This window comes from Geospiza fortis, unplaced genomic scaffold (genome assembly GCF_000277835.1).
Source record: "Geospiza fortis unplaced genomic scaffold, GeoFor_1.0 scaffold254, whole genome shotgun sequence".
Classification (NCBI taxonomy): domain Eukaryota; kingdom Metazoa; phylum Chordata; class Aves; order Passeriformes; family Thraupidae; genus Geospiza; species Geospiza fortis.
In genome coordinates, this window is record NW_005054441.1 from 1,607,712 (window position 1) to 1,630,458 (window position 22,747).

Sequence of the window (22,747 nt, forward strand, 5' to 3'; positions counted from 1 at the left end):
CCGCCCCGCCTGCGCGGGGTCGCGTGGCGGCGCGCACGTCTGAGCCCGCCCGTGAGCGCGTGTTCGAGCCCCGGTCCGGGGGCCGGCCGGGCGGGTGCCAGAGGGAGGGACGCGGCCGGTATGACTGTGGCTTTGCCCACTGCCCAGCCTTCCCTTTCCTCCTCGGTTCCCTGCAGTCGGCTGCCCAGACAGCTGCCGAATATCTCCAAGAATAGCGACTCCGTAATTTCTCTAATGACCCTGTGCCACTGCTCCGGCAGCTTCTGTGTAAAAAAGTCTTTCCTGATATTCCGAGGGAGCCTCCCGTGTTTCGTTTTGTGCTTTTTGCCTCTTGTCCTGTCACCAGGCACTACTGAGAAGAGCCTGACTCTGTCTTCACACCTCCCTTAGGTAGGTATTGCTCTACACTTACGAAACCCCCGAGCCTTCCTTCAGCAGGCTGCAGTGCCAGGTGCCCCAGCCTTTCCTCAGGGGAGATGCCCAGTCCCTCCATCATCTCCGCAGTTCTCCGGACTCTTTGTGGTGTGTCCATGGGCACTCAGAGTGGGGAGCGCACAGCTGGACACAGCTCACCAGCCGTGGCCTCAGCAGTACTGAGGGAAGGCTCCTGTCCCTGAACCTCACCAGGCCGGGACAGGCAGGGGCACAGCAGTGGCTCGGGTTCAACCCAGGCACCGGCAGAGCCCTTAGGTCCTTCTCCGCAGAGCTGCTCCTCAGCAGTTTGGCCCTCGTGTGTCCTGGTGCCTGAGGTTATTCCTCCCCAGGTATGGGACATTGCATTTTTTTTTCACTGAACTTCCTGATATTCCTGTCAGCCCATATTTCCATCCAGTTGAAAGATTAAATTAATTTTAAAGATTCAAAGGAGCCTTGAGACTTGTCTCATTGGTATTTGGTGAAAAGACAATAGGCAATGGGCACACATTGAAAGACACGAAATTCTATTTAAACAAATAAAAGCATTTTTACAATGGGGGTGATTGAGTGCTGCAACAATGTGTGGAACGTGCATCCTTGGGGATGTTCAAAATCCAATCAGACAAAGTCCTGAGCAGCCTGCACAAGTTGCTTCTGCTCTGAGCAGAGGGGTTTGCACTGGGGATCTTCAGAGATGCCTCAGCCAAGCTGCTGCTACCACACAGGAGTCTGCATGGCTGGCGGGGCAGGAGGGGTGGGCTAGATTGCACATGTATCCCAAGAGGACTATTAGGCCTTAATGGCCCTGAGCAACCTCCCTTGGGACCCACACCTCAGACCTGCTCAAACCTTGCTGTTGTCTTATGGTCTGACTTCTGAGTCTGTGCTGTTGCCTTTCTTGGGTGCTGTGGGACTGAGGATGCCCTTTCCCCAGCATCCCTGTTATTCAGCTTGATTCCTGTCCCTTAGGGAACAGAAAACAAGAACCAGGGATCTCAAAAGGAGAACAAACAGCTTTCACTTTCTGCAGATGCTATGCCATTAATGCAACATTTTAGCAAGTAATGAAAAACCATTATTGTTTAAGCCTCTGAGATGGAACTATGTGTCTATGTGCTGTTTGGTGCAGATGAAGCAAACCTCATGTAGCTTTGTCAGATTATGGACATATGCCAAAGATGGTATCAAAGAAGAAGCTTTAGGGAAAGGCCTTGTCAAAATCTGAGATTGATATTTGACCCATGAGGTAGGCACATGGAGATAAGAAAGTATAATACATCATGCGAAAAGTCATGTCTCTGACTTTGGAAGGTCACAGTACTGAGGAAAAAAAAAATGGAAAAGTATTGTGGAAAAAATTCCCTTTATTTTTCAAATATGGAAACTATCTGTATTAAGACTGAAAATAACAGCATGAAGAAAAAGCCCTCAGGAATTAACAGAGTCAAATTGCACGAATGCCATGAACACACTGTACAGTACTGATTTCCAGTTCTTCTTTGGGCAGAGCAGAAAGACATACAATTTCAGGTCAGTTTTCATGGGCAGCTCTTACTCCTGGAGCAATGTGCAACATGCATAAAGTGACATGTGGCCTAACAGAAAATCCATATTCTTCCTGGATTTTCCTTCTTCAAATTAGTATTGAAAAGGTATGTCCTTATCCAAGAGCTACTTGTGTATTTTAGCATTCAGATAGCTCTCTGTTTCATCCCATCTGTAACCATTAGGAAGAGATCTGTTTGCAAATAGGAGAAACTTAGAAAGTTTCTGCAAGTAGAAGCAGCAGGACTGCAGTAAAGAGTGTATAAGCTCACAAATATCTGGTAATTTTAAAAGACAGTGGATAAAATTATAAAAAACCTTTCAATTATCCAGTTGAAGGCTGAGTTAGTACAAGGTCAGCACTGGATTTGGAAGAAGTACAAATACTTTAGTATTCTTGACTGAGCTCTGAAAGCTTGGCCTTTGCCAAGACTGATGCAGTGTCAATGGGGGTCTTTGGGATGTGTACAGACAAGGACACAGTGGAGAGTTTTTTCTATACATTGAGAAGTTCTCATTTCATCACCAGAAGGTACAAGTCTAAATTGGCATGCATTGAGCTCCTTTCTGGGAAATCTGGCTTTGAAAGACTCATTTCTGGAATGAAGTAGAACAGCCTTAGGGTTTTTTTTAAAGTACGGGGTTAAATGAGTAAATCCAGGTGGGCACCAAAATGAAATATGACTATAGTATTGGCTTTCCTTCTTGGATTAATAACAAAAAATTTGGTTCTATGTATACATATGCTTGCACACACAGACCTCTTCCATATATATCTATAGATATATATGTAAGTATATGCAAATTTCTGACAATATTTTGATGTTCAGGTACTGTAAACAGATAATTCCAATCATAATCTGCTTAACAGCATGGGTAAACACCACAGCTAAGAGCTATAAACTGAATTCTGAAATTCCCAAAGGAATAGTGGTTTGCATTGTTGGAAAATGAGGCATCTACTTGTTTGTGCTCTGTTAATCTTGTGTGGAAAGCAGGAAATCACAAATGACAAGGCTTGGTGCATACTGCTTTGTGGGAACATCTGTGAGCATGTGGATGCAATGTGGTATGGAGAGTCCCTTTTGTGATATGTGTACATGTCTGCTAACAGGAACTGAAAACAGGTTAGACTCCTGCTGAGTTTTATTAAAGTATCATTAGAATTGTTTCAGATAGCTTTTAGAAATGATTGGGTTGGAAAAACCCTTTGTGATATCTCTAAGCCACAAAGCACGTGCATATATTATAAAGCCAGAAGGGACCCTTATGACCATCTAGTCTGTGTAACCCAAGCCATAGGACTTCCCAGAATTCATTCCCATTTGAGCTAGAATCCAATCCAACAATCTTCTGATTCATCCTTCAGTTTGCCCTTTTTATACAGGAAGTCACTTCAAGATTAGAATTCAATGTTTTCTTGAAAAGTTGGACAAGTAGTCTGAAAAAAAAAAAAAAGAAAACCAAGAAGCAGTTCAATATGGACAACTTGAAATTACTATACTTTAGTAGTAATAATTAACTGCACAAACACAAGTTGGGAAGTTGCTTGATAGGCAGCAGTCCTGTTTAATATGATGTGGGAATTATCATGTATTACCACTGGACTAGGGTCAATGCTATCATGCTATTGTTAAAAAATAAAGCACTTCATTGGGTTTTATAAGCAGGTCTGTTCTTTATGAAGGTTTAGACTCGTCAGCTGAGCAGTTATTGATAAGCTAGTGCTGTCTTAGCTCACTATAGATACAAGCTGATGCAGTGTATCTGAAAACGCTTTGATTAAGATCCAGTCCTCAGACAGAGCCATCTCATCAAAGTAAGAGTCTAACCTTGCTAAGAGTTAGAATAAGATGAACAGACTTGAGTTTGCTATATGTATGCATCAGGGGCAGTTATCCTGATCAGCCGATGCATAGCCTGGTAACAAACATGGTAACGTGAGTCCAAGGTCTAAATCTTATGGACAGGAAATATTCTTTCCTCAGTGCTCAGTAATAATAAATCTTTAGTTGGATTGTTGCGTCAAATTTTAGTCATTCCACTTCAAGAAAGATGTAGAACAGCAAGGAGAATGTCCAGAGGAGAGGAACATGAATGATTATTACCTGTGATATATACGGGATCTGTTTAGTCTAGAAAGGAGAAGAGCAGACATTATAAAAGTATTCAAACAAGATTTTAAAAAGTGCTACAAAGAGAAGGGTAATCATTTGTTATCCAGCTCACTTGCCTCCTGCTAGAGTAGATCTCTTGTCAAAATTAGCAACCTGCTTTCCACAGTCAGCAAACAACTTGCTGCCTTACAGTCAGCAGTGGAGCTAGCCACTGCTAAACAGAGCTACCACACACTTCTAGTTACCCTGTTCTGCTACCAGTCTTACAGGAAAGAGATGCATTTGTGCATTTATCTCAGGTTCCAAATAATTGTCCAGTCCATAAAAAGAGAATACTCTGCCTACAGGATGTGGAATGTAGCAGCACCAGTATATAACCCTGCAGTTTCTGAACAACTTAAAAGAGCCTCATGATCTGGCATTGAACATTTCAAGAAATGTGTTTGAGGAAGCTTTCTTAGTGCTGGTGATGGCAGCATGGGCAGGTGTGCAGTTGTGATTGGCAAACTTGACTCCGGCAATGCTCTGAGGTCTTCCTTCCACAATGTGCACCTCTGAGTGTATTATTATGGCTGGGTATGAAAAACATCAGTGTGTAAAGCCAGGGTAGAGGGGTGTAAGTGACATAGTGGGTTGGGAATAATGAGCAGATCTCAAGTGAAACTGGCCAGTTTAGATAGTACCTCTATGCGTCAGGAGGCTGCTCACTGCTATTTCTGCTCTTAGCCATTGTCAAAAACAGGACAGCTATAATGCAGCAGCCCCCACACTGTGGATCCTTAACATCTTCCTGGTTAAGTTACAGACATTCATTTTTCTGGATGTTCATGGACCTGGATGTTATGGAACAAGTCCTAGTGGTCCTCTTCACTGATGTGAGAAATACCAGCTGTATTCCTGGCCATGCCAGGGAAGGAGGAGAGAGCATGGATGAAACAGGTCCCTACTTATATCTTTAGACTCTCAGATGTTATGGATGTAATTTGGGCTTATGTCCAAGTGTGTTAAACAGAAGCTGAATTCCATTTGGTAGGAATTGAAAAATATATCCTGAATTTTTAAGTCTGGGATCTGGCAAACCTGTGCAAGTGCTAAGTGATTTGTCTCTGCCTATAAAAGATAAGGATCTGTAGAAAGATAGAGGTGTTTGAAAGCACATTCTAAAGCAATGTGACTGAGGAGAAGTCACTTCTGAAAATAGGCAGAGATGACCACAGAAATAATTTCCTTAGGAATCCTGTGATAAGGAGTGAAACTTTTTCTGAGCAAATCTTGCATAGAAGGGAGTAATTCCTGGCATGGATGTACCACCATGATGGGCAAATTGTTCTTAAACTTTGTGTTTCCCCTCCTGGTTTCAGTAGGATGAGAAGAGATTGCTAAAGAGAAATTAAGTTAACTGGGTTTTGGCAGAGCTTGGTAGAGGGGAGAGCTGTTTCAAGACTGAATAATGGATATAATAGATTTTGTAACTGTTTGCTTCTTTCACAATCCTTCAGGATCTTCCACTAATGAGAAGCCTATTGATCCCTATTGGTGCTACTAGCCAGCTGTCCCATCTGTATGATCCCACATTCCTTCAGGAAGTGGGTGACTCTAGTATCTGCAACCAAACAGGCTGCCAGTGGAGTTCTCAGGAAGCATCAAGTGCATATCTGCGCAAACACCAAGACTGTGAGCAAGGAGGTAAATGCTAAAAGCTTATTTGGGCAAAGGTACTAACCAATTGAAGACTTTGGAGCTGTATCTTGCAGGACAGAATTACAGCAACATTTTGGTGCCAGTCCACAGATGGTGGTGTTCCCAACTCATCTGGCTACCTAGTTCAGAAAAAAAGGAGCTCCTAGTCCAGCTCCTTCACTAGGTCTTCCTTACTCTGGTCTAACTATTGGGCCTCATAAGAATGACTAAATCAGGCTTTCTTTGCACTTTAATTTTCTCCTTTTTAATGCCAGTCAGAAATAAGAGAGCAACAGGATTAGGGAAGACTGCATATGGCAGAGGCGATAGAAAAGTGAGCGTCTTGCACAATGGATCTTTCTCTGTCCTCCACTCTGGACTTCTGTTTCATTAATGCTTTTTACAGCATTAATCTGCTCTCTGCTGCCCGATTTCACAGTGCTGTCTCCCTCCTGGAGTGCCTGTGGGTGTCATTCTGTGGGCAAACCAGGTGGGAGAGCTGTTCTTTCTCCTGTATCCCAGAATTACCAAGTTCGCAGTCTTGCGCATCCAGCTCATGCCGGGAGAGATGCTCCACAATGCCAGCCCCCAGAGAATCCCCCAGGACATTTGTAGTCGTTCTAAGGCGGTCCCTGAAAAATCAGAGAGAAAAACAAAATAGAGTTCATAGTAGCAGCTAAGAGGATGAAGATTATTTCAAGAAACATCTTCAGTGAAAATTTTTCTAAGTCATTCTAATAATGGATACTTCAACACTGACAGGAAAATTACTCCCAGAGAGCCTTCTTTGATTGACATCCCTTAGCTCAAGCTTCACATTCATTCCCATTTTATTGGATTCCCAATTTATTAATGAAAAGTTTTGGATTTGACACAAATTAAGATGAAGGTTGCTGTGTTTATACATGGACTCTCCAAAAGCCTTGCTGCAGACTCAGATGGCCTCAACACATCTGTTTAACTTAAGCTGCATTTTGTTTTACGAAAAGTGCTGAAATTCTGGTGCAATCCTCTGACAGCACTGCTGTGGACACAGATTTCCTCAGCATGGACAGCATGGGGTACGACAAGGCACCAGATTCTTTGTGCAAAACAGCACATATAAAGGACCCTTTGCAATGAGATATTCTCCACAACCACAACAGTATGTCAGAGCTGCTGAAGCTGTCACCAGTCCAGCATCCCATCACATCCTTCAGTAGTAACAGCGGAGCCTGATTGAAATTATCTACTCTGAGTAAGCACAAGAAGTAACCTGGCTTATTAGGAGGCAGGGCTCTTCCCAGCCAAGTCTGTTCTTATGCACAATCCACAGGAGAAGTGAAGGTGTTCTGCAGAACTGTTTCCAACTGGTCAGCCATGGCTGGGAGCAGAGTTTGGCTGCTTTGGCTACAAACCAACAGTACAAGATACAGAAGAACAAAGGAGAACACTGACAGTATCCATCTGTCAGGATTTTGGTGTTTGAGAAGACAGAGAGGTGGGACTGTGCACAAATGCATTCTTCAATATGGTTCCTAAGAGCACTCCCATAAAATCACTTGTCCCAAGTGATTTTATTTAAAAGGGAAAGAAAACTGGAATATAGAAATGTGGCTGACTAACTGCACCCATGTAAACACTCTTCAACTTTGTACAGCCCAGTTTCATCCCTCTTTCAATGTTTGGTAACCCAGAACTATCATTCTGTAGTGTGGATTTGCTTATTATTGGCCCAGCTTTTCCCTATGACTCTGCAAATGATTTCTGGATGCATTTTAAATAAAACAAATGGAGGACATTCTGTTTGGTCCCCAGGCTGATCAGCAAGTGACCTCTGATGCCTTGAGTCACTGAAGCATATGGCAAAGACTCCAGCATGGGCAGAGAGGGCTACTGTGCAAATGTCTCAGGGATACAGGTGCGTTTTAACCTTAATGGTTCAAGTTAGTGAGTGTGCTTTTAGCAGAGACATTGGGAATACAGATGATGTCTGTAAGCACTGTCAGGAATTCACAGACGCGCATGCCTGCTGAGCAAGGAACTTACAGAAACCAGTCCACAGCGATGATCAGTGTAATGTCTTCAGTAGGCAGCCCCACTGATGTCAGCACTATAACCATTGTCACCAGTCCTGCCTGGGGAATACCTGCGGCTCCGATGCTGGCTGCTGTGGCAGTGATGCTGGAGAGAAAGGGAAGAAAAGAGCTGGTCGCCTTTGCAGAAATGTCAGGAATTAGCTCAAACTCATCATTGTCTTGGCAGCCTTTCTGCCCCGGTCACCAGAAGGATAGTGACACATGGGACATCAACATAATGCCAGGCTGCCCCTGCCAGACACCCCCTCATAAAAGACTGCACACCACAGCTTTTCCTAAGACCTGGACGTGTGAGAAGGGCTCAAGTGGAGCCTCAAAGACATGGTGTCCACATGTGCTTTGACACCTGGATCTGTAGTATAACCCTTCTTTCCCATACTTTTTTTTTCCTTTTCGTCTCTTCTGAGCAAAAGAGGAACCTGATCACACCTCAGATAAGCCAACAAAACTGAAACCCTTTCTGTAGTCCCAAAACTCTTTCAAAAGTCACCTTATTGTGATGATTTGCCCAAAGTCAAGTTCATAGTTGTTGACTTGTGCAATGAAGATGGCTGCAAGGGCCTCGTACAGAGCAGTGCCGTCCATGTTAATTGTGGCTCCCACAGGCAGCACAAACCTTGTGATGCGCCTGTCCACACCATTGTTTTCTTCCAGGCACCTGAAGGTTATGGGCAGAGTCGCTGAGCTGAAAGGAATTTACAAAACCACATGAATTGCATGTATGCCGACTTTGGAAGAAGGACTAAGCCTCTGCCTGGTTTATGACTTTACCTGCCTGCTTTTTCACCCTGCCATGTGAGCCAGAGGCCTGAAGCTGCTAGAAGACAGTCTAAGCAAGGCTTCCTCAGATATGATGCATGCTGCAGTTACACATTCTGACATGGGTGTTGGGACAGGGGCTGTATAACCCTGAGGCTGATGATGCTGGTATAACACCAAAAAAGGAGGATTCAGGGTACATAGGGCAGAGTGTCAAGACCAGAACTCCTTTTTCTGCTGTTAAAAATACTTAAGCCCTTTCTCATCCCTCTCAGTCCATAAGACAAGAATGATACATGTTTGAGAATATATCTTGCAGAGAAAGCAAAGAACTATTTCTGAAAGAGAACATGAGCAGGAAAAATGCTGTGTGTTTTAGTATGAGAATGTATGAGGAAGAGCCTGCTGTGTGCTTGCCAGGACACCAATATAACAAGAAACATAGCACTTAGTGAAATAAGTTACCTACCATTCCTTGCTTTGGCTGTGCAACATGGCAATGTGAGTCACTGAACATACTGGTGTTGATGCCTTTGCCCAGGTCTCTGGGAAGTTAATGACAGCTGCATACAGTCTGTGTGCCTGAGAGAGACAGGCGTGAAAATATCTGCAAGTACATGTGTGTGAGAGGTATGTGCATGTGGAAAAATACTGTGATTCAGCAGGATATTTGTCCTGAGCTCAGTATTTCAGAGGTAAGCAAATTCACCCTCATGTTGGGTCAGGAGGAATATGGCCATTCACTGATGGTCAAAGCTGGTCATGTGAGTAGGGCTCCGGAGCAGGGCAGTGGGAACCTTCCCATTCCCAAACGAGTTTGGCTAGTTCACAGCAAAAAGCTGCTAGTGCTAGAAATTATGAGACCACAGTGTTGCATTGAGAGCAATGGAGTGCTGAGATGTAGTATCTACATAGTATCAGCCCAGACCCCACTCCTACAGAGCCATCATACCTGGAGGAGGTGCCCAGGGCTGTGATGAGAGCCTGCAGGAGCCCTGCAATGAACACCCAGGGGTTTCGGTGAGTGACAATGAAGTAGAGCAGAGGCAGGATGCAAAGGGCATGAATGAGGAGTCCAACGATGACAGTGAGTGTGTACATCCCCAGCTGGCCTCCCATCACTGCTAGGTCATCCATCTCCAGGATTTTGCCCGCAATTAAAAACATGATCCCAACTGGAGCATACCTGTGACAGAAACACAAGGTCGATGGTCAGGACTGGCTCCCACACTTTCACACCAGATTTAACACATGCTGTCTGGATAAATCCCCAATAAGCCAGCATACCATAAGTGCTCACTGAGTCTAATCACTGGATTACACTGCTGGTTTCTTTTCTAGAAACCTGGAGAGAGCTGGGACTTGTTTATCCCATGGTCAAAAATTAGCTCTTGGTGCATGCCTGGAGACCTCAGCACTCTGTTTTGCACACAGCATGGGCAGTGGTGGTTTCCTCCTCCTTTTGGGTTTTCTACATTTCTTCAACACTCTTTCTAGAATTGATAAGGAAGATTATGTAGAGAAACCTTCAGAGTCCCTTCCTCTCCTAACAGAGCTTGGGCTGACCATATTTTTTTTTTCCTGAGAGGCACAGGAAAGTACAAGAGAAACGGGATCAGGGAGTAAAAGCAAGAGTATCCTATAGGCTCTGGGATATCAGCCTTGCTATCTTCAGATGCTCACATTTAGGGAATATGAACATCTAAGGATTCCAGATCTGGTGTAACAAGGACTGGACACACCAACACCTGTAAAAACAGTCATGGCTCATATAAAACCCCATTTTGAGGTATCCCGCTATCTTTTCCATTCCTCGTGTCTTTTTCCCCCTGTCCATAACAACGCAGCTGACAAGCAGCACTGAGATTCCACAGAAAAGAAGACATAAGTCAGATATGGAGAGAATCATGGGCACTAATATAATAATCAGACCAAAGAAAATTCCAGCTCCATGGCCACATCTCTCAGGGCTGGGACTCTGCAGCTCAAGAGCTCACATGCATCTCATGCACAAGGCTCAGAGTTCCACATGCCAAACTGCAGCTTAGCTTGGGAAGTTTGGAAAAGTTTCAGGAAAGGATTTAATAAATATTTCATTTCCTCTGATGTTCCTGTTAGAACACATCCTTGGCTGCAGCCAGTGATCAGATCTCCCCAGGAAAAACAAGCTCCTGGGAGATGGTCTGCAGAGTGTGGCTACTGGAAGGCATGCACAGGCAGTGTCCCAAGTGTAATCAATGCTCTATACATAAACACCCTGCCTTCCTTCATCTAAAGGGAGGTTTAAGGAGGGGTGTTGAAGGTCTCTGGAGCAGTGTGCATGTCTATTTGTTCCACTGTTCTCATGCTCTCGCTTCTGTGCCCCCAGGCAAGTCTTACCTGTTCTTAGGAAAGCAAAGCCCCAAATTCTGGTTCAGACATGGAGTAAAGGGTCCCGGGGGCATGGGCTTCCCAACATCTCCTATGAGCTCAGGGATATTCTTCCCCTTTATGCCTTTTTCTGTAACACCTGTCCTGCTGTGCTCAGGACTTTACTTTGAGATACAAGGCTGTGACTTATAAGACTTAGAAGACTTCCAAGGAAAGGAAGCTGGAGTGATCTAAAATAGGAGAGGGTGTCAGGCTGACAGTTTTCTTCCCTGTCAGACATTTGCACATATTCTGCCAAAGCCGCATCTGTCCTATTTTGCAGTACCTGACAAAAGTTTGAGCCCTAACTGGGTAAAAAGCTTAAAATAACAATATTTGGTAAAATGCTGTTTTCTAGAGTAGTCTTGTCTCAGCAATGCCTTGTTTGTCTGCACCATGTGTCATAGGCAGCCTTACACAGAAAGCAATGAGCCGCTGAGCTCCAGAGGAGTCATAATCTGGGAAGGATCTGAAAGGCAGTAACTTTGAGCTGATCCTCTCAACCCAGCTCAGCTCTCAGAGCTATTGCATTACTGCATACAGCTGCCACCCTGAAGCAGGAAAGGGGCAAAGGATTACTGTGATTCATAGCTAAGTCAGACTCCTGGAACACAGCTGGAAGGAAAGCTTTTGGTGAGAAAGCCCCACACCCTACTCCTGTTGGTAAGGCTAAGAGATCTTCCACTCCAGATCTCTGGTCTTCCAAGGATGTTTCCAGAAGCGTCAAGAAAAGCAAGTCCTGGTGTACCTGATATTTCTAAGGTAAAGACAACAACAACAACAACAACAACAACAACAACAACAACAACAACAAAAACACAACAAAAAACCAGGAAATGAAATGTGAACAAATATCCCATCCAGACTTTTCCCTCCAGCCTGATGGAGCCAAAGTAGAGCTGTGCCCATCTGCTTTTCCTGTCTTGTGCATGAAATCCTTAAAGCTACCCCACTTCTCATCATGTCAATAGAAACTGCACCTGCAGACCTCCTGCTCCAACCGGCCGTGCTCCTCACCAGATGATAATGGCCACCAGCCTCATGATGGCTTCGTTGAGGCAGTTAAAGAACTCCCGCAGGGCCCGTCCCTTCTGCTTCATGCTGCCGATCATCAAACCGAAGCACATGGAGAACACTACCAGCCCCAGCGCGTTCACCCCATTGGCTGAGCCTGGGATGGGAATGACTTCTTCAAAGGTCAGCACCTCGGAGATGGTTCCCAGGGCATGAGTGACATTCTCCATGATGCTGGTGAAATTCTCAGGCACAGGGATCTGAGTGGTTGCCACACCTGCTGTGGCATTGCTGCTGTGGAGGATGGTTCTGGTGAAGACCCTGGTGCTGTACTGAGTCTTGTACTGAAAAGACACAGATTATCAAATGCACTCACAGGCTCCAGTTCAGATGATCAGGACACATACTGGGCTCTTATATGCTTTGCCTGCTCTCAAGGTCCCCAGTTTAGTGCTTTCACCAGAAAGGTCAGAAAGTTCATAGAGCAGAAGGTCAAAAGAGACCATCACAGCATCTCATGTCGCTAGGACTGAGAGATTCTGGCTTCTCTGATAACCTTTTGTGCTGCTTCTAAGGGCACTAGCACTGCAGAAGAGATAGATTCTTGGAGAATCTATTCCATATCACTGCCAGCCCAAGCTTGCAACCCGAGATCATGCAAACCCTTCCTGCCTCTGTGGGATAGGAGGGAGGTTGAAGCCCCCATGTACAGACAGTTTGAAAAGCTTGCATGGGGGATGCTATAATACAGACTAACGTTTGCAGTGCCTCCTGCAGCAGTCAGACCTGCGGAATAAAGTGCTATTCCATCCCTCAGAGAAGTAGACAGGACCATGGTCCAGGGTACAAGGTGCAAATATGAGATTTCATACCTGTTTGAAGCAGGCTTCTACCAGGTTGGGTGGGAACATATTCCTACAGTAGATAAAACAAAGAAAGAGTTATTGTCCTGTTGAACTAGGAAGAAAACATGGTCTTCCTGGCCAACTTCTTTGTCCTGGAGCAATGTCTGAGGTCACAACTTTCACAATGTCCACTTAAGCCCTTTTGGTCTGACTGACAGAAGGGAATATGCTGATCTTGCAACTTGTCAGACTTCCACTACATGTTTTCAGACTCCAGAAGGTTATTCAGGTATGTGGAAAGAGATGACACACATACTGCCCTGGGATATAGGTACATTGTAAAACCATCATCAAACCCAACCGAACCTTGAAACAATACCATACTACAATGATTAATACACTGCCTTGCTCTCAGCCTCACCTCTACAGCTGTCATGTGAGTTCTCTGTTATCCTGTTATCTCCAAAAACCACTTGACATGGTACAGCTTTGCAATTCACTGAGTAAGGTCACAGCAAGGGAAGAAAAGACAATGTCTTGGGAACCACTTCCTTGATTTCCTTTGTCATTAAAGATGGATATTTGGAGTAGCCTTTGCCGGGTGAATTTCTGAAACCTAGGTAGCCCACTGATGGTTTTAATTTCTTGTTTTGTGGAGCACACCATGACCTCTTACATTAATACCTCTGGAGAAGGGCTGGATTCCAGGCCAAGTACTCAGTCTCAGAGTGGCAAAGCCAGTTAGCTAGACTAAACTAGAAATACTAGGCTTGCCAAGACTCAGCCTTTAACCTCTTTCCCTAAGACTGTATGTTTAAAGCTGTGATACTTCAAAAGGATGCTCCATGAAGGAATGTAATCTCACTGATATGGTCTCAACATGAGACCATCTTGTTTACCTACCTCACCAAGTCCATGAAGGCATCTGTGGTCTGCACCTGCTCAATTCTGCCTTCCCTGTGAAGTTTGTCCTTAGATCCTTTTCCTGGGTGTATGATGATCACCATGAAGATGCCAATGAAGACAGCTATGATTGTGGTCACCATGTAGTAGATGATAGCCCGCATCCCCATCTTCCCTGAGACTCTGCTGTCCAGTGAGGCCATTCCTGGGGTGTCACACAGAGAGACAATGTGAGGAAGCCTATCATCTTAGAGAGAAAAGGAAAGCTTGAGGAAGATTCAAAGGATGCAAGGCTCATGCATGATTTGGACAGGGAGCTAGGGTTTCTAGGAAGCACAGCCTACAAGGAACAGAATTTGGAGTTCCAGGGTGAGGTTCATATGGAAGAATGTGGCTTGTGGTCCTGAAGAAGCATAGCACTGGTGGATCTTAGTCTGCATTTGGGAATGTAGCAATTTTCTTTTACAGCTCTCAGAAGGGAAATTACCCCCTCCTAGTACACTGGGCCTTTCAATCCCTAATGGTGGGAGGTTTCAGCAGGTGGAACACCTTGCAATCCCTACTGCTGTCTGAAAACTTGTCTCTCATGTCTTACTTGAGGATCTGGGTGAAACAAGCCCTTCAGTCGGCGATCAAATTCAATCCTTTTCGACTAACAAAAATTAACCTTCTCTAGGTTGGAGAAAACCTGAAATTTACTTGGGCAACAATCTTGGAGCCATTTGAGGTTATGTAGGATTAAATCCTTGTTAGTGCTGGGCGTTGGAACCACTGCATTGTGTTCTCCCCAGTCTTCTGAGAAAGCAGAAGTTCTTCTGCTTCTCTGCACTACTACTGAGCTGGCAGGGGTCTCAGTGTGGATCATGTTCCCTATGGCTGTAGATTCAGGCTCATCACTACTAGCCAAGCTAATCCAAGCACCTCCAGCTGAGTCATGAAGAGGTACCCGAACAACAGCTTTGCTGACCATTGTCTGGACTGAAAGCAGCAGAAAGTACTTCTCACCTGTAATCAAGCTAGAGACAATGAGAGGAAGAACCAGCATCTGGAGCATACGCATCAGCAGCTCGCCAGGGAAGGAGAAATACTTGATCTGGCGATAGGTCAGCTGGTAGGGCCGGAGGGAGAAGGCCAGGATAATTCCTGTGGATCAGCAAGGGATGAGAATGGAAGTGGCACAGTGTGATCCAGTGGTCTGTCCCTCAGTCCTACAATGTGGTTTTTCTCTTCTCATTTACTCTCAGTTGCTCTTCTTTACAAAGGAACAAATGCTCATTTTCCAAAAGGCTATCATCCAGTTTTTATTATATATTCGCTCTCTCTCTCTGACATATTTATGTGCAGAGGGGTCTTGTGCGAAAGCACAGGTCTCCTTGTTCCCTACTGCTCTTGCTCTATTGCTCTTCTGGAGTCTGTTCCCAGGAAGCTCATTAATACAAAATGCTGTGATGAGAGATATGATCTTACAGACTAAAATAATTGTGACTATATGGTTCAGATTCTTTGTCTACCCACCTCTTAAAGCTGAGTTCAGCCAGTTAGAGTCATGTAGCCTGGATCAAAAGCTAGAGACAACCTGCTATCTGCTAAGCAGATTTGGTTTGCATTGTATCACGGCCATTTGCAGCATTTCTGGTCCTGTCAGGCTATAGCTTTGGGACAAATCTGAAAAGCCCTTGCGCCTACAGCTGCACTCACAAGATGCCTCTGAAGAAACCTGGATGATTTGTACAAGGATTGATTGAGTTGGACCATCAAACTCTTTCTATCATAGAGTGTTTCTATACTGCGCTAGAAAGGATCAACAAGGACTCCCACATACACACTCTCTGTTGGGTCCCTTGATCTTGCACAAAAGTACTCATGATGTGGGCAGCACTTTGAGCTGCCAGCTCATCAGCTTCAACTCCTCAGTCAAATCTCCGTGATAAAATAAAAATCTTCATAAAATAAACAAACATTTCCCCATATTTATAAATGGTGCCTGGTGTTGCCACCAGCTCCATACCTAGTAGGACTGCAGCAATGGTGAAGAGGACGAAGGCATTTCTCCTGAAGAAGCTTTTAGCACTCTCAGCAGTGATGCTGTGCATCCGCTTCTTGGCCCGCGCCGCCCGCTTGTGCACAGCCTGCTGGAACCGCTGCACCCGGCTGTCGGCGTGGAGCCGCTTGGCTGCATCCTCGTTGAGGAACAGGCTGTTGACGTGGCTCTGCTCGCCCATGGTCAGCACAGCTGCTTAGTCCTCCAGACACAGCTCTGCCTAGGCTGGGCAGGGAGAAGTACAGGCAGGAAAGCATAAGCTGTAGCACATCTTGCCTTTGTCTTTAGATCATTTCCCTGGGGCCTGCTCACAAAGGTTTATTTAAAGTTGATTAATGACCTTCTCTGACCATATGCAAGGAGCAGCCCTTGGTGAAGGGCATGTAAAGGGCTGCCAGGGTCTTGTCACTACTGCTTTGGTGCCTCTAGAGAAGCTCTGGCCCCTATAGCACCCAAGCTGGACTGAAGAGTGTTTTATGTTGGCCTGGGCAACCAGAATGGGCTCCGCAGCCAGCCAGGCCTGTTCAAAGTTTGACCACTTTGGAATGGCATTAATTTTTCTCACCTGGCAATAAACTCTCTTCCCATACACCACTCTTCCAAACAAAACCAAGCAGTAAACAACATTTCTGATGGCCCTCCAAGGTGGACAAGTCCCTACCACAACAACTTTCCCCATGACAGCAATTGGTGCTGGCTGTTTCTGTAGAAAGGAACATTATCCCCTTGCCTTACATGAAGTCTGAGGATAAGACTTTATTTACTGACTTTCCTTTGAAACACAACAGGACTTTCAAGTAGTATCTCTTGTCAAACTCCACTAATGGGATTAACCTGATGTTCTGTCTTGATAAATACTAAGACTGAAATCAAACCTACTCCAAAGAGATAAATAAAGAACCAATTCTGCTCCATTGCCAATTGGCTAAAAGGCCTGGACAGTCTAGTGTACTTTATCTGTTTAGTTTTTACTGTTATTTCTATATCCTCTGAACAGAAGAACAAGGAGGCTGCACAGGCAAATCAGTCCCCTCTAGGGTGCTAGAAGGCACCAGCCACCCAACAGTTCACATAGTGAAGAAGATTATTGCTGGACAATGCAGGTGCCATTTTCCTTTTGTCACTGTGCCTTGACAGATGGAAGGTCTGAAAATTATTCTTATTCCCAGGAATTTGCAAAGGTAATACAAACCTAAATGAAACCAAAGAACAAAGTCATCTTAGCACATCAGCAAGTGCTGGAAAACCTTCTTTGGTGTTGCAAGTCAAATAAGAGCTAGTCCATTTGTAATCCTAAATTTAAATCAAAGACACCCTTATAAATGAGACTACGTTCTCCATAAATTACACACCTAGTATCTTCCACTTTGACCCAGATAAATGCCTATAGTGAACTGAAGACATTGCCTTAAGGAGGAGCGTCTTTGTGGTACAAGATTGCAAGGTCATGCACAGAAGGTGGAGACCAACCTCTATTCTGAGACAAGGTTTGTTTGCATGCATAGATGCTAATGCTTTCATGAGGTTCAGAACAGCAGACACACCTGAGGTGGCCCAGCCAGGTCACTCTAAGCCCTCCCAAGGCTAAGCTGCACAAAGACCACTGGCAAAGAGGATGTGTATTTGCTGCAGGAACCTAGCAGTGCTGCTGTGGTCACCCCAGCTTTTAAGTCAGCAAACAGCATTCCATGGATTTTGGTCCACTCATTCCAGCTTGACCAAGCATTGCATTCCTTACTATTACCATTACCTTACCATTACTCCACTTTTATCTGTTGCAGACAATACACACTAGACTGTGTGAAAAGTTTGCCTATCTTCCTTCCTTTTGCTGTGTGAAAAGTTTTCCTTCCTTCCTTCCTTCCTTCCTCCCTTCCTTCCTTCCTTCCTTCCTTCCGTCCTTCCTTCCTTCCTTCCTTCCTTCCGTCCTTCCTTCCTTCCTTCCTTCCTTCCGTCCTTCCTTCCTTCCTTCCTTCCTTCCGTCCTTCCTTCCTTCCTTCCTTCCTTCCGTCCTTCCTTCCTTCCTTCCTTCCTTCCGTCCTTCCTTCCTTCCTTCCTTCCTTCCGTCCTTCCTTCCTTCCTTCCTTCCTTCCGTCCTTCCTTCCTTCCTTCCTTCCTTCCGTCCTTCCTTCCTTCCTTCCTTCCTTCCGTCCTTCCTTCCTTCCTTCCTTCCTTCCGTCCTTCCTTCCTTCCTTCCTTCCTTCCGTCCTTCCTTCCTTCCTTCCTTCCTTCCGTCCTTCCTTCCTTCCTTCCTTCCTTCCTCACACCAGACTATGTGAAAAGTTTGCCTTCCTTCCTTCCTTCCTTGCCAGTCCTGTTTTTCACAGCTACACCTGAGAAAAAGAAACTGCAAGATTCTTTCAGTTCATTGAGATTGTGCCACCTGAACCTGACAGCAGGTTTAGAAACTATGATTTCAATCCCCTTGTGTCCCACAATAAACTCGTATCATTTATAGCCTTCCAGATATAGAGTTCAACAAATGACCCAGAACAGGTGACACTGGAACACACCTAGGTGGGTTTAAATGTCTCCAGAGGGAGACTCCATGACTGGCTTGGGCAGCTGTTCCAGTCCTCTCCCACTTTCAATGTCAGGAAGTGCTACCTCATGCTGACATGGAACTTTTTGTGGTTTCGTTTAAGGCCATTACTCCTCGTCCTGTTGCTTGGGCATTAGGACTTCCTAACATCCAGTCTGATCATTCCCTGGCATGACTTTGGACCATTCCCAGTTGTGCTGCCCCAGGATCTCAGAGAGAACACTCCAGCACCTCCCTCTCCACATTCCCTCCTGAGGAAGCTGCAGAAAGCAATGCATCCCAGCCTCCGTTTCTCTGAAGGAGACAAGCTCACTCAACTGCTCCTTGTAGGACATGCCTTCCAGCTCTTCACCAGAAAGTTCACCCTACATTCCCTTTCCCTGGACATGTTTGAGGACATTCACAGGTCCCTCTCTGCTCTTCAGCCGCTCCTCTCCCAGTTTAGACTTGTACTCAGTGTTACTCCCTCCCAGCTGCAAAAATAGCACTTGGACTACTTCCATTTCATGCCTGAGATAGCCCAATGGTCCAATTCATCAAAATTCTCCTTTGAGGCCTCTTGTTTCTCAAGAAAGTCAATGGCACCTCCCTGTTTGATTTTGTCAGCAAGCTTGCTAATGGGATATTCAATTCCTGCATCTGGATCATGGATAAAAATACTGAACAGTACTGGCCCCAGTGTTAAGCCCCAAGGACACCACCAGTGACCACTCACCAGCCAGACACAGGCCCATTCATTACCACCATTCAAGCCCTGCCGTCCAGCCGGCTCTTTACACTGCACACCATCAACTTGACCCTCCCACAGCTGGACAACTGTCCAGAAGGATGCTGTGAGGGACAGTATCAAAAGCTGCACTAAAGCCAGGAAAACTGCATGCACCACCTACCCTTTATCAGCTTGGGGTGTGACTTCATCCTAGAAGGAAATCAAACTCGTTAGAGAGGACTTTTTCTCTGTAAACCCATGTTGAAGATTGCATTATTCTTCAAATACGTTTCAGTAGTATTCAGGAGGACCTTCTCCATAATCTTTCTAGAAACTGAGGTTAGACTCATCGGCCTTTGTGTAGTTCTTTGTGTCTTCCTTTACACCTTTCTGGTGGATTAGAATAACACTGGCTTGCTTCCCAGTCAGCAGGGATGCCGTGTGACTTCTTACAGTAGAGCAACTGAGGCAATCAATTCCAAAAGAAGAACAACCAGAGAAACTTTCAAGCCCCAGTCACTCTTCTTCTTACTCCCAAACTACTCACTCTTCATCAAATGACCCAGCACACATTGGTAATGTGAAGTACTACCTTACTTTGACGTGGAAAGTTCCAAACAGTTTAGTGAAGTCAAAAGACACATTGATTACTCTAAAATCACCCACCTCAGACTTTCTACACACAAACCAAACTTTTCCTTTGCTGTGGTGACCTGAGAGAAGACCCACGTTGAGTAGGGAAAAGTGGGCTCCTCCTCCTGCAAATCTTGCCTTTCTTAGAGTTGGACCATACCACAGCAATGGCACAATTTCCTGTACAGGGAAGGTGGGAGCAGAACCCACAGATATAAAAGGACTCACACAATTTTTTCTCCAGATGTCTCCCCATCTGGAAAATGTATTTTTGTCCAAACAAAAGGAAATTTCTATTTTGATATGAGAAAGTACAGGATTAATCATTAGATCCCATGTTGCACCATGTGTTCAGCTGCCTTTTAGAGCAAAAGTTATTGCACAGAAGGAACTCATTAGCAGATCTTGCTCCTTTGATGTCCCCACCCTCTTGCTGTCTTGCTCCCTTTCTCTATTTGCATATTTTGCAACAGAGCAGCCCCCTCCACAGCACATTCTCTCTGTGATGCTGGTCTGGAATTTTGTAAATGTTCTCTCTTGCATGAGCAGGAAGTTCTCAGACTCTTGCAGTAAAGTCACAAAAATTCTCTTGTCAATGGCTTGGATTTTCCTTCTTGTGAGGAAGAAGGTAGCTTTGCTCTCTCGGTGAAGGTTGTTCTATCAGTGACTGCTTCACCAGTCTCCACTCTGCCAGAAACACCAAGATATTTGACAGACTATTTTTGGAGGTAACTTCAAGGTTTGAGCAGGGAGCACAAGATATTTTGCAAGAAGGATCAGTGTTGCAAAACTAATACCTAGTTTCTGGCAATGAGGTTTCACATAAACAGAGGAATTTTTGCTATTTTAGAGGTATCAGTCAGATGTTGGTGAGAGTGAAAAATGGGAAGGAAGGCTTCTGCACTACATTTTGTCCTGCCCTTTGCACATTTTTCTGTGTTTATCTCCCCATCTACCCAAGGAGATTTCCAAAATGGGGGTGGAGTGCAATAGAGATTAAGCACTTATAAAGAGCTAGAAAACAGGGAAGCTCTGAATCAACTGAGATGCATCTGTTCCTCGTTGTATTGAACATTGAAGAACATCTGTCCTCTTTATCTTTTGTCTCTGTTAAAGCAGCCAACATCAGAAAAGCCGACATCAAAAAAGCATTCAGTGTGCAGCATCTTCCTGTGAGCATGTTTTAAAAGTAGAAAGTATTAAAATTCTGGCGGAAGGGAGACTGGAGATAGCCATGGCACACTCACAGTGCTGGAGAGCCAAATGTGGAAGCATCAGGGCAGATTTGCATCCCCTTCTCACAAATTGTATAATTTTGGTCCCACAAAGTTCCACATTCAAAATCTGAGAGTAAAATATTGTACACAGCAGAGAAACTTCTTGAAATAGTGTCTTGAATATAATCTTTGATAACAGGCTCTGTAAAGACACACAGACTCCCACATTTTGACCATGCCCCTCTCCCAGAGAAAAGGCCAGCTTCTTTAAAAGAAGAACTAGGGGAGCTGGAGAAGTAAAAAGCAATGTTCAAATGTATCTAGTTGAAGGAAAATCCACATCAGTAAGGATATGGCTTCAGTGTCAGATCAGTCAGAGTTTTAAAAACTTTTGTAAAGGCTCATGCATGAAAGGTTTTTAAAGCAATGGATATGAAAGGGAATGAAAGGGGAGATCCCCTTTTCATCATCACTTTTGGTGACAGGATGCCAACAGAGATTTCAGTTGAGATTTCCAAAAAGAAAGTGTGCAGAGGGCTGAGCTGTTCATCTGCTCACAAGTGACAGGAAGAATGATCTGCTCTATGCATAAATGAAAAGCAGTAAACACAGAAAGAAAAACTCTCAGTTCCAATTTCTTTGTGAGTTGACTCACAAAGAAACTGGAAAGACCACAGAAAAGCACACACTGACAGAAGAAAGTACTAGGAATTATTTGGGAGACATTAGGGGACAAAGAAGAAAATATTCCATCCCTGAGAGGATGAGTGGTAACTGGGATGGAGTTAATTTTCCTTCTAATAGTTGGTACAGTGCTGTGTTTGAAATTTAGAGTGAGAGTAATCTCAGAATTGGTCTTCTGATAAAGGGAAAATGCCAAGACATGAATCTCACTTGTGGGAATGATACAGCTTTCACACTGCAACATTAAATGCTTGAAACTTGTATTTAGAAACCCATAGACACAAATATTGCTACATCACAACAACAGAAGAAAAATGAAATTATTCAGACAAATTTCAAGTTGCTTGCTGAAGAAATTTTGCATTTAACTCAGATTCTAGGAAAGCTGCTGTGCAAGTCTTCAATTACTTACTTTCTTTGTTGTGCAGGCTTAACTTCAGAAAAAACCCAGCCAAGTTTGACTGCTATAAAGCTGTCATCACTGAAATGTTTCTACGTTCAGTTATTCAAACATCAAGAGGCAGGCTATAAGTATTTATAAATTTTTCTTCATGTGCTGCAAAGTTTTGCACTGTCTGTATTAAGATGGTTTGCATCCATGGGAGCTCACAAGCAAGCTCCTCCTGAGCCATGCATGTTTCAGACTATCTGCAGAGATGGAGGGCAGACTTTCCTCAGAAATGCACTGGTCATGAATCCAGTCTGTCCCCTGGGCAGGCAGGTAGACTCTCAGTCTGTGTGTTCCACGGTGCTGGGGGAGCCCTGCAGAGCCCCATGGGTGCGGTGCCTGTCACTGGGCAGTATCAGCACAGTGCAGAGCCCAGTGCTGTGCAGCAGGGCTGCATCTGGAGGCAAGATCTGGGCAGAGCTGGAGGAGATAAGTTGCATCTGCATATGCAGATCTAGACAGCATGTAGATCTGCAGAGGGCACAGTTCCACATGGAAAAACATCTCTCAAGAGGTCAGGGCAGTGGTGCTGGCCAGAGGAGGTCAGTTCTGTGGAGCAGTGATACATCAAGTTTTGCCAGGGAGAACAGACAGTTCTGCTGCCTGCAGAGAAGCTGTTTGACTGTTTGGAACCAAAGGGGATTATTCTCTGTTTCACGTGAGTTTCTCATGCCTTAATACCACTTCATGGCAAGAGGAGAAACTA

At 44.7% G+C, this 22,747-nt stretch overlaps 1 protein-coding gene across 6 annotated transcripts in view; it reads right to left on the bottom strand.

Annotated features, from left to right (window-relative positions):
• Positions 1-1,763: 1,763 nt before the first annotated feature.
• Positions 1,764-22,747, bottom strand: part of LOC102035534 (excitatory amino acid transporter 4-like) — a 39,249-nt gene continuing 18,265 nt past the window's right edge. For 2 of the 6 annotated variants that reach the window (XM_031062227.1, XM_031062228.1), the window contains 9 exons: positions 15,776-16,033; positions 14,773-14,910; positions 13,768-13,972; positions 12,892-12,934; positions 12,023-12,363; positions 9,549-9,782; positions 8,328-8,522; positions 7,788-7,922; positions 6,193-6,391 (listed from right to left, as the gene is read on the bottom strand). In XM_031062227.1, coding sequence (XP_030918087.1) covers positions 6,193-6,391; positions 7,788-7,922; positions 8,328-8,522; positions 9,549-9,782; positions 12,023-12,363; positions 12,892-12,934; positions 13,768-13,972; positions 14,773-14,910; positions 15,776-15,989 — 1,704 coding nt within the window. In that variant the 5' untranslated portion in view covers positions 15,990-16,033. Of the gene's footprint in view, positions 3,404-4,070; positions 4,098-6,177; positions 6,392-7,787; positions 7,923-8,327; positions 8,523-9,548; positions 9,783-12,022; positions 12,364-12,891; positions 12,935-13,767; positions 13,973-14,772; positions 14,911-15,775; positions 16,034-19,240; positions 19,270-22,747 lie in introns of those variants that run through there. The other 4 variants (XM_031062230.1, XM_031062229.1, XM_031062226.1 and 1 more) reach the window with 4 other exon arrangements.